Source organism: Thunnus thynnus, chromosome 18, assembly GCF_963924715.1.
Source record: "Thunnus thynnus chromosome 18, fThuThy2.1, whole genome shotgun sequence".
Classification (NCBI taxonomy): Eukaryota; Metazoa; Chordata; class Actinopteri; order Scombriformes; family Scombridae; genus Thunnus; species Thunnus thynnus.
In genome coordinates, this window is record NC_089534.1 from 13522056 (window position 1) to 13537743 (window position 15688).

The window sequence follows — 15688 nt, forward strand, 5'->3', positions numbered from 1 at the left end:
TTCAGAGAGAGGGAGAGAGAGTAATATAGAATCACTCAACCGTCCAGTCTGTCTGACACACACAAGATTACTGCAGCGGTTGGAAAAAAAAACACTGTAGCCACCTCGACATTTCATTACCATGGCCCAGCACAAAATCCCTCATCTTCCATACCGCAAACATCCTGCTGAGCTCATAGGTTTGTTTACATCTGAAAGTAACGTGGCGCTCTATTATTCATTATACAGGGAGGCAGCAGATACAGTAGGAGTGAGACAGAGAGTGAGGATGATAAAGGTTTTGTTGTGGTCAGAATCAAACCCTGTGTCACTTCCTGTTTTTCCATTTTATTTTGTGGTTTTTTGGGTTTTTTTTTTTTACATATTAACTTTTTTCCTTAAAAAAACAGTGAAAAATACATTTTCTAATTTCTAGTACTGTGTCCCTGTGTTAATTGTTCAGTTACCTCTTGTTACAAGATACATTTTAACAAAAAAAATCTGAGTATCTGTAGATTTTCTTCTCATTCTGTTACATGTTATAGTATTTTTGATGACTCGTATTGAAAATCGGGCGCGTACACATAAATTATTACGATTAAATGTGATTTGGGGCGACTAGCTAACCCCACCGCTCATATCAACCTGCACTTGCCCGTTAGCTCATGAGTCATAGTTATTCACTTCTCCTTCGTCCTCCTCCTCTTGATATATGCAGATTGAGGGAGGTGTGGGTGGACGCAGGAGAAGAACTCTTTAAGTCCCCTTCCACTTAAAAAAAGTATGTGCGACATACAGTATGTCATCAGTACGGCCGCAATCCGTGTCGACTTGATTCCCCTTTCATCGTCTAGGCGTTCTGCTGGGTTGACAGTCCCTGTCACGAGTATGTATCACCGCAACGTTTCACCACCGCTACCAGATTGTTCTGTTGACACCAGGCATTATGTATTCATGTTATTCATGCCAAATATCCAGCCTGCTCACAGCATGCCACACAGAAACCAGGATTGGTCACACCGGGCGGCATATGTATACTCTTCATTCATCCAATCACGGTCACCATGCGTTCACATCAGCATCACTTTATCTTTTGCTAAACTGGTTTAAACTCAGCGTGTTGTACTGTTGTAGTACATCTAACTCACGGTTTATTGAGTTGTGTTTTCTGAGAAGCCCTGCTGCTGTTATACCGAGATGCTATTTGATTATCTGCGGCCTGCCTGTCAGTCTGAGTGACTCTCACCTTTGACCGCTGTTTGATAAGATATTTTTACCCTCAGGACTGCGGCTGACTCAATTTATTCTATTTCTCGGTAAACTGTAGACACTAGTATGTGGAGTCCGTGTTTATGTTGGCGATTTTAGAGTAACTGGAACTGGCAGTAATGATCAGATCATGTTCAGAGCTCTTTTTTTTTTTGCACCAGTCCTCACCTCTACAATTACACAAATGGACCCAGCACATGTGAGACATCGTGGTCATGCTGACTTTGCAGCTTGTTATTAATAATTGAGTCCAGTTCGGTGTGACTACCAGCTGATTACAACTGTTGGTCTCACAGAACTATATTATAATTTTGATATTACTTTATCTGCTTTTTTGACAATTTGAATGATCAATAGAAGAAAAATGTGAAGCAAACATCAAATAACAGTCTCAATGTGCCATCTCTTGGGATGCTGCCACAATGTGTATCCTACAAAATTTGGCTCACATGCAAAATCAAGTAATACCAGGACCAGAATCATTGATATTGATACTGATACTTTTTTACTATTAAGAGTGGCTAATATAGCATCATGTAGAGAAGAGCAGTTTGTGCGCTGCTGGCATCATTTTGGAGGTTAATGTATTCTGAACACATTTTTCATTACCGCTGAGTGATTTGCCAAACATTACTTTGACTTTTGACTTCATTATTTTTTTACTATTCTCTCTTAACTACTTAATCGTGTTCAAGTTCCTACGCAGGAAAGTTTCAGTGGTGTATAACTGTATCTTTATTGTTTGTATTCTCTGAACTCACGAGATCATAGCTGCATGCAGGCACACAACAGCAGCAGCAGCAGAGAAGGAAGAAGAGTGCAGCGTCATGTGCCTACAACGTGATCTAACATGAGACGGAAGACATTTTTTTTAATATCAATCCTTGATATTAAAAGCAAGACTTAGTTTAGGAAGTGTTGATACTTTAGGTATTGTAAAAGAAATCTGCTGCTTTACATGGTTTTATACACAAGTCCAGCAGTCACTAAAGGGTTCGACGCTGTTTGTATGATTTAGTACTTTATTAACACATAACTCATTGGAGGAAGTTTTTACAGCACAAAGAGAAGAATGTCCCTAATAAACAAATATTACTGGTGCTGCATTCAAAATGTTTCGGGTTGCAGACCCAAGCTCCTGGATTTAGTTTCTTATAAAACTAAAAATGATAATGTGACACTATTGATTTCTCCAAGTAAATTCTTGTATTTGTGCCACATCAGAGGTCAGAGAACAGGCTCAGCTACAGAAGAGCGCCCTTAAAGCCTGCTTTGCTCGAGGAAAAATACGGCACTGGGGGGGGGGGGGGGGGGTGCTCGCTCACATGAGACCATAAAGGCAAGACTGCACGGTGGATGGACAGTCGACTTAATCACTTCCTGCCCTAATGCCCTAAACCAGAGACCTTTCCGTTTTGGTTAACTAGATTTAAACAGATGAGGGATGAAAACAGCCTCAGTTGAGAGGAAACACGGGCAGATACCGTTTTATCAGTCAGGACTCCGATTGTTGTATCGCATCAGTTGTAATGGAATCAAATCAATAAAATAATGATAATCACTTACATAATGCTCGAGGTGAGTAACACCTCAGATAAGGTCTCGAAGAAGGCGGCATTCAGATTATGTAATCTTTCAATACAATCAATGGTAGTTCAGAAGTTGTAGGAAGTAATTACATCATTGATCAGCATGGATTTGATTGTTCTGAGCGATTACATCAGATTTCATGCAATTTCAGCGTGTAATCAGGAATAGATTGGGTTTTAAATTAAACTTCCCGAGTCTCATTGTCGACACGTGATACGAGGACGACACATACTTGGTTTACGTTTGGCACGGAGTGGAGTCAAATCTGCAACACAAGCACAAACAGCAAATATTAAATAAAGACACACAAATATATTTTAAAAAAAAAAGTGGGATTTATGATGTCCCGTGGATTTCATACTCTCACGTAGCAGCGCAGTCATAAAAGCCTCTTTGTCTGTTAACACAAGGGAGATACTTTTGGCGAAAAGCAGCAGTGATTTTAAAGATTAGGTCTGGACCCCTTGGCTACAGGACTAAAATGGATGCAGGAAAATTATGAGGAAATTTTGTTATCCGGAGCGGCTGACTGTCATACTGCCAAAAGCTGCGAGACACTTCGGTGTAAAAATAGGGTGCAGGTGTGCACTTTTTTTTGGGGGGGGGGGGGGTTATGAGCAAGGCAAGGAAGCCCGACAACAGAGCATAATTTATTACACAAGACTGCATATTGTAAAAATGCTTTTAATAAAAAATGAGTGCGGTAGAAAAGCAAACAATTTTCTGAGAGCGTTTCAGACGAGGCAGCACTTAAGAAAATGAATTTGCTGGATGACTGTAACGTGGGAAGATTAGTGACAAGAGTTCCCGCTTTCATGGACATTTACCCAGCAAATATTAGCTTGAAAACTGCAAAAAAATGGACTTCTGCTTGCTTGTCAAAGGTCTGTTTTATGTTGTTATCTTTTAAAGAGGTGTGTGTGTGAGAAATAGTTTGTCTATTAGTCTATTCAATCCTGACCTGACAAAATAAAGGTCTTTATGGTGGCTATAAAGCTGCCCTATGTACCCACATACACACACATACATACACATTAAGAGAGTCACTGATAAGCCTTTCACATGGTGGATAGAAAGATTCCACAACAACGAGGCTGACAGACACAAGAATATCTGTCTCACACACACACACACACACACACGTCCAACAGTATCTCACACACACTTTCTCACACAGTGTACTGACAAATTCTTGCAGCTTACTGTGCATCCTTCCACCTCTACTCCCTTAATCTTTCTGCCTCCTCCCTGTCATACTCCCTCCATCTTTCTGTCTTTCCAAACATCTCTCTCTCTTTATCTCAACCTTTTTTCTCACTCCACCTTTTTTTTTTTTTTTTTTTTTGCTAGCTGTTGTTGTCATGGTGACGGGATGAGAACCAGACAGGCACTTCAACTTTTAACAACACGGGAGGTTGTACTGACTTCCATCTTTTTTTGGCAGGCTTCACTCGCTCTTGTCTTTAAGTGGCCTCTTCTCGCACATCTGTTTGACTTGTTTCATCTCCCTCAACCTTTTAGTCTCTCTCTCTCTCTCTCTTTCTATGAATCTGTTATGTTTTCTGCTTTGCCGCGCTGCGTGTCTCTCTTTCATGATTAACTGCCCTAATTTGTTGACTGTGTTTTTGGCTTGAGTTATCCAAGAACCTACAACATTAAAATTTGATGAATGACAAATAGAAATGAGCTGAATTTCTTTCTAAGTATGCATCTCATTTAACTCCCGTCTCTGCCTCCTTAATTCATATACAGCCAAACTAACCCTCTCAGCTGATATAGTACAAGCCGAGCCAAGTAGTTAATTCTAGTTAAACCAATAGTGGAAATGAGCTTAGTCAAGGATATGCTGTTAGTGTCTGACAGCAATAGCATGCCAGGTTTTCTTTGCTCTGTTTGTGCCTCCGTCTTCATCAAGACCCTCCAAACATTTAGCCACGCTAGCGGTGTGGCTGTGGGAATGAAAACTAGAGCTACCACTAGCGTTTATTTTCCTTACCGATTAATCTTCGGATTTCTCAATTTATCTATTAGTTTTGGTCTATAAAACATCAGAAACTATTAAAGAAAAGTCACAAAAATGAATCACATTTCTATCAGTCTTAGCTGTACTTTCTGTTAATTAGCAAAGGTTAGCAGGCTAACATGCAAAACTAAGACTAATACCTGCTAAACATCACCATGTTAGCTTTGTCGCTGTGAGTTATGTGATGTTTGCATTTAGCATGTGCCACTCTTGGTCTTGTTATTTTCTCCTTCCACTTCTCTAACATCCTTTCTTCCTCTGTATTGAATCGGTCCTGTTTTATAGTCACTCGGAGGGCATAACGGTTGTTGGTGCGCAGATGCTGTGTTCATGACTGTGACTGAATACTGTCAGCGAGCTGTGAGTCTGTAAAACATCAAGTGACAACTACTGTGTGTCTGCTTTAGTTTTATTTCATTCCCGGCGTTGCTGCTCCGCTCCGCTCGGTTTGGCTCGGCTGTCTTCTCCTGACCGCTGCTCTGCTCTGATTTATTCTGTGCTGTGTGAGAAACCTTTTAACATTATTACTTCAAACTCCCTTACACACCTATTTAACTTGTTCTTAAGCAACTCCTGCCTCCAGATAACTAATGTTGTCCACTTCCTGGTTGGATCAGATCTGACATTCTGCTGAAGTCTGCCAAAATGTTTCAGTCAGCCTCTTATAATACTTGTACTTTCCATGATGGAGGGAGCTCTCTGATGGGTATGCGACCCATACACAAGCATCCATCAACGTGCAGTATCAAAAGGACTCATAATAATCCCTTAAGAATCTAAATCAAATTTACTGGATATAGCCGGCCAACTGATTATGCTTAGATACAGCCTAATAATCTGTTGCAATGACTAATTTCCTTTTACTCCAAATGAACTGATTTCCTGGAAGCTCTATCAGGGGTTTAGGCAGAAAATTAATGCAGCCATCTCTGGTAAGAGGATAAAGCATAAGAAAAAGCAAAAGGCAGATGTAGAGGAGAAGACGCGGGAGCAGAGGGGGGGGGGGGGTTAAAAGGAGGAGGAAGACTACAGTACAGTACAGTACGTGATGTGAGGAAGAGAGGGGCGAGCACATTTATTTGCGCAACATGCAGACCACCGTAACTAAGGTTCAGGGGAGAAAAACGGGGGAAAAAAAAAAAAGGGAGAGGGTGCATCTGAGGACAGAGAGGGAGGCTTGAAAAAAGAAGCAAAAGACGAAGAAAGTGGGGGTATGTAGGGGCTGCGGAACTGCGGGGTAGGTGGGGGTATAGAGCCCTGATGGTGGGGCGGTTTCCTGAGGAAATACCAGAGACTCTCAGACACGAGATACTGACTGCAGTCTAGCTCGACACGTTTATATTCACACTGTATTAGGATAGCTTATAGGAACCAACCTCATGGAGAAAAGGAAAACCAACGTGTATATTATTTACATGGATGAATGCCTTTAGGACTTATTAAAGTAGACAAATGAGCTTATGTAATGTTTAGATGCAACCGCAAACACGCTGCCTAATTACATGCTGAATAACATCAGGACACCATAAAGTCAATGGAGTTTAATCCAGTTAATCAAACATTAGACTAGAGGTGGAGAGTAAAAATCAATAAACTTGAGCTGTGATCCTTAGAATGGAGGATGTCTGACAGACCTGCACAGCTCACTGTCCTCCTCAAACTGCCTTTGAGCAAGGCATTAGACCCATAACTGAATGAATTTAATGTGTGCGAAACAAACAATATCAAGAGTTAAAATTCCGCAGCTCACTTTCCGACAAAAGGTCCTAAAACGTGTCCTGCATTTTTTAAATTCCACAAAGATGAAAATAATTCTATTTTTTGACAGGATGTTGGAGCCTCTTTGCCACCGGTGCACTGATCAACAATTTCCCTGCCAAATTCCTCCATAGAGACAGTGAAGGGCATAAAACCCATCAAAGCACACTTGTGCCTTTGAAGTGATATGATGAGGATGATGAAGACGGGGAGGGGGGGGGGGTGACAAACATCAAACACCCACCATGTTGGGAAAAAAGATAAAACATTTGTCCAGAAAAAGAGTGCAGACGAGTACAATTTTTTTTTTTACATCGTAGGACAAATATTATTGCAACTTTTTTCTTTGTATTTTAACACTTAGCTTAGCGGTCTGAGAGCGGACGCGGACATTAAAGCGGTGGAGTGGGACAGGTGTGTCGTCTGTGATCGTCTCTTGACCGTAGATCAAATGAAAAGCCCGGCCTTTCTAGTGTGAATGAACACGCTGTAAAAACATACTACCCTTTGATGTGACATATTTTTTTGCTCCTCTAGCCTGGTGTCACAACACAAAGGGATCACAGCCTACAGTAGTCTGTTAGCTAACTCGCAATAACTTAACAAGCCGTGACTTGGCTGTATCAGCTTGGCACAGCCCGGCTGCGACTAACTGTGATGGAGTGTTGTTTTCATCTCTTAATCACTTCAGGAAATCAAAGCAAATCAAAATGCCTCTCCCTCTTAGCTTCACCCCTGTGTCCGCTCCTTGTATTTGACATCTAACTGAGAGGCGTTTATCACTTAAATACATTCATTTTACCCACTGCGGCTTTAGTATACGCTGGATACCTTTATAACCAGCGCTGGCTTTGTCTAGCTCACACTGTGTCCAGCCAGGTTTTCAGAATATGTTTGAAGAGCAACAGAGACTCTCAACCCAACACACCTTGGCACAATCAAACACTGGGAACACAAAGCATTTAAGAAGTGAACATCTTGTATTGATTGTATCTTAAAAAAAAAAAGCAGACGCTGAACAGTTTCAATTTGTTTTCGCAGAACAAACCTTAAGTCCCTTTATTCCCCCCTGGATAAGCTTCGGGGGCCATGTGTGTTGTAATTTAAGCCCAGCTGTGCCTCCCTCCTTTGTGTCAGGACCTGATTCGGGGTTGAAGCGGTCAGTCAGTGTTCGGGGGGGGGGGGGGGGGGGGGGGCAGCTTTTATCAACTCGCCGACCCAGCTTGCAGAGCTGTCATCGGCTGTCAGACTCACACTTATAGACTCAAACACGAGGCAGGGATTTTAGAGCGTGAACAACAAAAAAAAAAGGGAATATTTCAATGTTTTTGCATTTCTTAAGACTGAAATAGCATGGAAATGCAATCAGGAAGAGTTGACACACAGATGCAGCAGAATGAAAGAAGGAAACTTGGCAGAGAGAGCTGAATGGGAGAAAGAAAAAAAAAAAGGATGAATTAAGCAGCCCCTGAACGCATCTCTTCCCCTCTCTCTCTGCTCCCTCCTCGTCTCTTCACCAGCGTTCTCTCTCTCTCTCCCATGGTGCATCACTCTCTCCCTTTTGTCTGTGTTTTTTTGTGAATCTCTCACAAATACCACAGTTGTGCAAACCTTGACAGCTAAAAGGAAAACAGTCATCCTGTCTGATTAAGGTCATTTCTGCTCTTTTGTTACTCTATCAATGCAGGTGAACAGCTGCAACTGGAGGCAGAGCTGCCTCCAATCACTTGTTCCTGAGGAAGTCGTGTCACTCTGCGAGGGGTGAAGCTGCTTCTACGTAACTGTTGTCGGACGAGGAGAATTAATGAAGATGGAACAGTGTAAATAAAGGTGAAGCCATTACTATACCAGTGGTTGTATATTCATTTAAAGATCCCAAAGAGCAACAACATGACACGCTGAGTGAAATGTTTTAAATTTGTTCCGTCGACTGTGAACCTACTGAGTGAGGAAATATGAGGAGTGCTTAACAAGCAGAGAGAGAGAGAGAGAGAGGTGGAAATAAACAATTAAGACCTCTTAAAGAGCAGCAGTGAGGCAGTGAAAAGACAGCTGCTCATTACAGCACAATTTAGTCACTTTATGTAGCTTTATGACGAAACTGAATGATTATAATGTTACATTTGTCTCATACTAGGAAATCTTAAAAACTGCTCTACATATTTCAATGAAATATGGTGCAAAGGAGGGAAAAAAGGAGGAAGAGCTGGTTAGTTTTTGATGCAGATCGCACCTCCGTGTGGCCATTTAAAAAGCACTCTTCACACCTCAACTGTGAAAGTGATGGAGCTAAAACAACTGAATTATCTGACTAGTCAACGAACCATCAGTCAGCCACAATTTTGATAACTGATTAATGGTTACTGTTGTTAAATCAAGCAAACAATGTATTTATTCTGGTTCCAGCTTTTCAAATATAAAGATTTGTTGCATGGTTCTTTATTATCTATGATTTAATTGGGTTTTTGGACTGTTAGACTCTCTCTCCTTGGTCCCTCTGAACTTATAGATTGAAAAATCTAAAAATAATCAACAGGTTAAACTATACTGAAAAGGCCAGGCCACGATGACTTTACACTACAGATGTGCCAACACTATTCTCCACCAATCCTGCAGCTGCTATCCAATCAACAGTTAACTCAACTCGACATAAACTGCGATAATTCCTGCCCACATTGTGCAAACGCTACCAAATTTAAAATGACATATCGACATATAGCCGAGTGATCCCACAAAGTTTTACAGCATTTTGCCAAATAGGCGATGCAACAGCAGCTTGAAAAATGTGAACGGCTGTAAGTCAGGGGTCATAAGTTGCACTCACTTAAAATTGAATGAATTGCACAATTCATCTTTGCATAACACCACCAGAACATTCCCAGGGTTTAGGTATTTTACGGCAAATCGGAAACTCAGATGCAGATTTAAAAGATTTTCAATTTGGCAAATGTAGTGGATTATGCAGCCTTAACGGAGGTATCAGTTGCAAACGGCTGGAGGAAATAACGATCATATGATAAGATAATAAGATGCCCTCGAGAAAGCAGCAGCTTTTCTTGAGCTGGACAATAAACACTGTGATTGCTGGTATGAAAATCTTTACTCAAATACCAGTTAATGCGTTCGATACGAAGAAATTCCCTCAACTGTGTGCGTTCGTGTTTGTGTATATCTCTTGTGAGAGGTGTGTGAGTGTATGTTTTTCACCTGCAGCGACTGCTACCACCACTGTGTGACACCATGTCGTATCGGTCACGGTTGAATTCACACACAGACACACTGCTCGCACGCGTACACAAACACACACACACACACACACGTACGCGCTCGGGTCTTGCTGCGCTCACGAGGGCGACTGTCATGAGGGTGACATCACGGGGTAGCATCTGACCTACACACACACACGCACACACACACACACACACTCTCCCTGTTTGTCCGCCTCCCTCTGTTTGCCTTTGTCTTTGTCTCCATATCACCGTTTCTCTTTAAAGCCCATTCCCCCCCCTCGTTAGTCTTCATTCGCTGCATCACTCTTTCCCCCCTTCTCCCTCCATCTCTCTCCACTCAGAAGTAGGGCACGGTGGCTCGACTGTGATGCGATGCAGCTGCAAGCGGTGAGAGAGAGAGACAGAGAGAGAGACAGAGAGAGAGAGAGAGGGACACATAGGGGAAAACACAGGAGGGAGGAAGAGAAGCAGGAAGATAGTGCACACAGTGATGTGTGTGCAGGCGGTTTAATATCTCTTTTTAACACACACACACACACATGCACCCACGCCCACTGCACAGGCCACAAATTCATCAGATCATTTTATTACTTAGTAACACTGTTTAATCATTAATCTAACCAACTTAGTTTAAGAATCTACAATAAATTACATCAAAATCAGTTTCTTGCGCTAGAATGAAAACTGGAACAAGCAAGTAAATAATCTAATTTACTCCCCCCCACAAAACACAACAGGGAGAAGTCTGAATTCTGCCTCTATTGACTGAAGCCTTCCTTTCACTGCAGCTAATCCATATCACACTCTAAATAAAACCGTTTGAGCTCAGTTAAAGACAACAGACGTCATTCAAAGGATCAATATGCCAACCTGATACAGTTACAATGTTTAAAAAAATGTTATATTGTCCCCAAAAAAACACATCTGTGGTGAAGAGATTGTGTTTATCTTTGTAATAATAGAGTAGCAGATAATAACACGGTTGTGCAATTAGTTGTACTCCAGTGTGTGCGAGTGTAGCATCAAAACTGAGCTGTACATTCACCCAAAAATCTAAATGAACCCGCTACAGCTGCTACAGAACAATGAGAGACAAATAGCTGCTTAAAGCTGTAATCAAACCACAAGCTGCATTGGTAATTATCTGCCAGAGATCTTTTAATTTTATATGAACTGAAGCATAGCAGCCAGTTTCCACTCCATATCGTTGTCATCTTGTGGAAAATTTGGGGGCCTTCGGTCTTTAATTGATCTGTTTCAATGTTCCTTTCACTGACCGCTGATGTTGTGTAACAACACGTGTTAGATAACATCAGTTGCTCGAAAAACACTCATCCAGAAAAAAAAAAAAGTTGTTGTGGTTGTGGTCGAGGTATCGGGCTAATCTGTGCCACATGGTCATGGCCCTTGTGGAGCCATTCTAGCATTGTGGCTCAAAGGATGACGATGTTGGTCTGTCAGTAAGTCACGTCTTTGGTCCGGACTTAAATATTCAAACAACTATTAGGTGGATTGTTATGAAATTTTGCACAGAGATTCATAGTCCCCAGAGGATGAATCCTATTGACTTTGGTGATCCCCTGACTTTTCCTCAAGTGGCATCGGCAGGTTTGTTTTAAAGTAACATTCTTTGACAACTATTGGCTGGATTGCCATGAAATTTGGGACAAACATTCATGGTGCCCAGAGGATGAATCCCAAAGACTTTAGTGATCCCCTGACAATACTTTGGTTGATGACTTAACATTTACAAAACTACTGACACTCCCCTCAGCCTCAGGTGTACTTTTTTTTAGTGCTAATTAACATATGTTAGCATGCTAACATGTTAACTAAGACGGTGAACATGGTAAACATCACACCTGATAAACATCAACATGCTGATGTTAGCATTTAGCACAAAGAACTGTTTGGCTGAAGTACAGCCTCACATTACCCTTCTTTAACTTTCAGGCTGTTCAATTTAAATGCTGAGGCAACACAGCGAGAACTAATGACAGACGCTTCAGGTGGTTCTCCAAACATACTCGAAATGAAGAAATTACTACTTTATCAAACTGTTAATCATAATGTATGGTGTCGTGAGATATCAATCAAATATAATTAATACAAGTTGAGAACATAACTTTAAGTTTAGTACTCAGAATCGGACGTTATGCATCACCTCAAAGATGATCAGTTAAGCAATGAGAGCTGAATTACACAGCTGGAATTCAGCTGACCTCGACTGATACTCTACAAATGTAACCACATATACAATAATGAGCTGCACACAAAGACAACTCACTGATCACACTGTCACACACATACAAACACTTATCGTCCATCTAGTGCGACACACAGTCACGGATGTAGTTGTGCACACACACTGACAGAAGGCACACACACACACACACACGTATAATCGAACACTGCATGCATACAGATCCTCCCGACAGACAGCACCACTGAGTACATCAATCCGATTCGCTTCTCCAACAACACACACCCACGCATGGAGACACTTACTGATTTTCTCCTCGGCTTGGGAGAAAGGAAAGCAGCACAGCTGACCCATGGCGCCTCCTTCCCTCTCCTCCTGTTCCCCCTCTTCCCTGTTGTTCCCCCCTTTTTTTCCTCTCTGCCCCTTGTTCTAAGACAGACAGATGGAGCGAGAGAGTCCTGCTTCTGTCTCTCCCACTCTTTCTCTTGTCTCCCCGTTTGTGTCACTCTTTCTCCTCCCTAGAAGGACAGGCGGATCGGCGAGGATGGAGGCAATAAAAAAAAATAAAACCCTCCCTTTCCCTGCATGCAGCCCGAAGAAGCCGGGGTAAGGCGGCAGACGATGAAAAAAAATGAACGAGTGGCTCCTTGCTCTCGCTCTACTTTGCACTGACAGGGAGGAGGGGTGTGTGCGTGTGTGTATCAGGGAGAGAGAGAGAGAGAGAGAGAGAGAGAGAGGAAACGGGAGAGCTGGTGTGTGTGTGTGTGTGTAGGAGACAAAAAGGCAAAAAGAGTGTAGTTTTTAATAAAAATACAAATTAGTGTGTAAAGTGGGGAAAGCAGAGGAGGGGTATGTGTGTGCATAAGATACAAAGCGTGTGTGTTTATATGAGTGTGACTGAAAGGGGACAGAGGAGGAGGAGGAGGAGGAGGAGGAGGAGGGGTGTATTGTGCGAGCAAGCTTGATTAAGTGTGTATTTACGAAAGAGACAGACCGAGTACGCTCAAGAGAGTGGAAAGTGTGTGGAAGAGGAAAAGGGAGCGGTGTATACAAGGAGACCGCAGACACTAGTGTGTGAGTGTGTGTGTGTGTGTGTGAGAGTGTGTGTGTGTTTGTGTGGAGGGGGAGGGGGGGCTGCAAGCTCCACCTCCCCTCGTCACTGTAGCTTGAATAATGGTTGTTGAATAGCCGGGAGCTGCTGCCTGCTACTGCATGTATCTGTGTTATTTATGAGACATGTGACGGTATTTTGTGGGGGGTAAAATATTCCCGAGAGAAAAGAAAAAAATTGATTAAATTCATTCGTACAAATAGGTCAAACACAGGGTTGAGCAAAGATTATGGTTGAAGCGATGGTCAGGTGTGAAGATGAACATCTCAGGGTGAGGAATTATGGAGACATAAGGAGATTATGAGAAGTTTAACATTTATATTCAATGTATTTCACGTTATCTTCAACGTTACAGTCATTCAAGAAAATGTAGCAGATGTAATGGATAATAGAAACTGACTAATACTCTCCTAACTATGTGACTGTGGTTTTTGACTGTTTGTAACTTGGAAATAAAAGTAATTATGCCTAAAAATGTATGTTGTATAAGTTATTTATAATGACGAAATGATTATTTGATTACTTTTATTATTCAAACTGAAAATAACTTTTAAATTTAAATATATAAATTTAACTTTGAGAATCATTTAAATCACTTAGCAAACCAAAATGCCAAACAAGGTAAGTATTTGTCTTTTTTCCATGTTTTTATATCCTAATAAACTATGGTGCATATATATCTTTTCAATTTTAACTTTTTGACAGACAAAACATACAACTGAAGACATCACACATTTTTGTTCATTTTACAGACTAAATGGTTAATCGTTAATGAAAATAATTAACAGTTGGAACACAAATAATTGTAAGTGTATTCATAGAATTATTCATTTGATAGTTTCTATTATCTGTTGATAGCTCATCCTTTGCTAAATGTAGTCTTGCCTTTGATAGAGGAATTCCCAAGTGGAACAGCAGGATCAGAGTCAGGGCTGATACCTGGCAGATATCAAAAACTGTAATAGACGCGCACATCCAATAAACTTCAAACAGGTGCTGGACCACAGAAACAATGCACAAAAAGAAAAAGAAAAGTCTAGTGGATGTCTATTAAACTGAATCGAAGGGAGCTACAGTGTGCAGACTTTCATCTTTCTATCTATCTGGCAGATATCACCTGACGACCTGACGAACAGGCCTCATGACACTTTCGTAAAACACTGGAACAGCAAAGTGTTATGAGTGAGTAAACATCTACATAAGCCCATAAATGACCACATTGGTTTCCTGGTTGGGTTTTCTCAGTTTCATCATTGTTTTTTATGTATTACCATGCCTCAATTGATGCAGTGTTGGTAGTATCACCTGGATACTGTATTTGCATAATGAGTAGCTGACCAGACTTTCTTGCTCTCTCAGCTCAGCATCAGCACTACACTCAGATGTAATGACCTCAAACAAGCGCTCACAGTCGGAGTTCAGTATCGTCTGGCTGCACGATTTGCAAAAGATGGTTGTAAACTGTATTCTGACAAAAGAAAAGGCAAAACTAGAAATAAAGCCTCGCAATTATACGCCTCCGCCAACCTGTCAAGTTGCAGTTTACACCCATGTCTGTCCAGACTCATAATATTTGTAGTGAAGACTTTGAAGGAATTTAATAAAGGTATTAAGTGTATTTTCCTCGTATGTGTTCACATGTTTGGCCAATAAAGATGATTTTGATCGAACACAAAGTTGCAGCCATGACAGTAGACGATGATTCAGATATGGATGTTGCTGCAAAGCTACAAATGAGGCTACAAATTCTAAAACGTGGAAGCTTCACGCACATCTTCAACCCGGCAGCACAGAAGATCAATACAATCACCAGAGTTTCAAGGTGGGAACCCAAGATAAGTGTCACCGATTCAGTATCTGCCCAAATGTGAAATATGGTCACAATCTCCCTTTCTGTCCTCCTGTTCCTGAGTTATGATGCTGGATAATGGCCAGAAAAATGTTTTTGCAGAACATTACGATGTCACAGTGAAGTTGACCTTTGACCTTTTGGTTTCCGGCCATCCGGAGGCATAAAAAAGTTTTTCTTTTTCCATCTCCTGCTGTTGCATTGATTCCACTATTGGAGAAACTGAGTCACAGTATGACAGCAACCTGACAACAGAAAGCTAAAACAGACCATAAGATTACTAAAAAAGCAACAAAAGCAGTGTAGCTGAGTTTTACGGGACAGAAAACGTACTTGAGTAAGAGTGAAAAGGATGCTGCATTAAAACTACATTTAGAAGTACCAATTATTCTAAAAAGTTACTTAAGCATATCCCTCAACCTGTGCTCTGCAACTGCCAGCAACCTTGTTAGCATTTCCCGAGGGCAAGCCTGTCACCACAAGGTCAAGACTGGTCTAATACATCGTCGACTTTATTAAACGTACAAGCACTATTTGTCATTCGAATGAATTATCAAGCGCATTTTGTAAAGGAAATCACATTTGGCCATATTCAAGGCATAAAAAAGCTGTGTTTGTACATTTAAAAAGATAATCTGGAGCTGCTCAGTGGCCACTGAAGCAGTTGAGGTTAAGC

The 15688-nt window shown here is 41.3% G+C and overlaps 1 protein-coding gene across 2 annotated transcripts in view; it reads right to left on the reverse strand.

Moving 5' to 3' along the window:
- Positions 1 to 15688, reverse strand: part of LOC137168902 (A-kinase anchor protein 7-like) — a 43504-nt gene that overhangs the window by 4988 nt on the left and 22828 nt on the right. Inside the window, exon 10 of one of the 2 annotated variants that reach the window (XM_067571762.1) lies at positions 3071 to 3103. The exons of the other annotated variant lie outside the window; for it this stretch is intronic. Within the exon in view, the coding sequence (XP_067427863.1) occupies positions 3071 to 3103 (33 nt within the window). The remainder of the gene's footprint in view (positions 1 to 3070; positions 3104 to 15688) is intronic. 2 annotated transcript variants of the gene reach the window in all.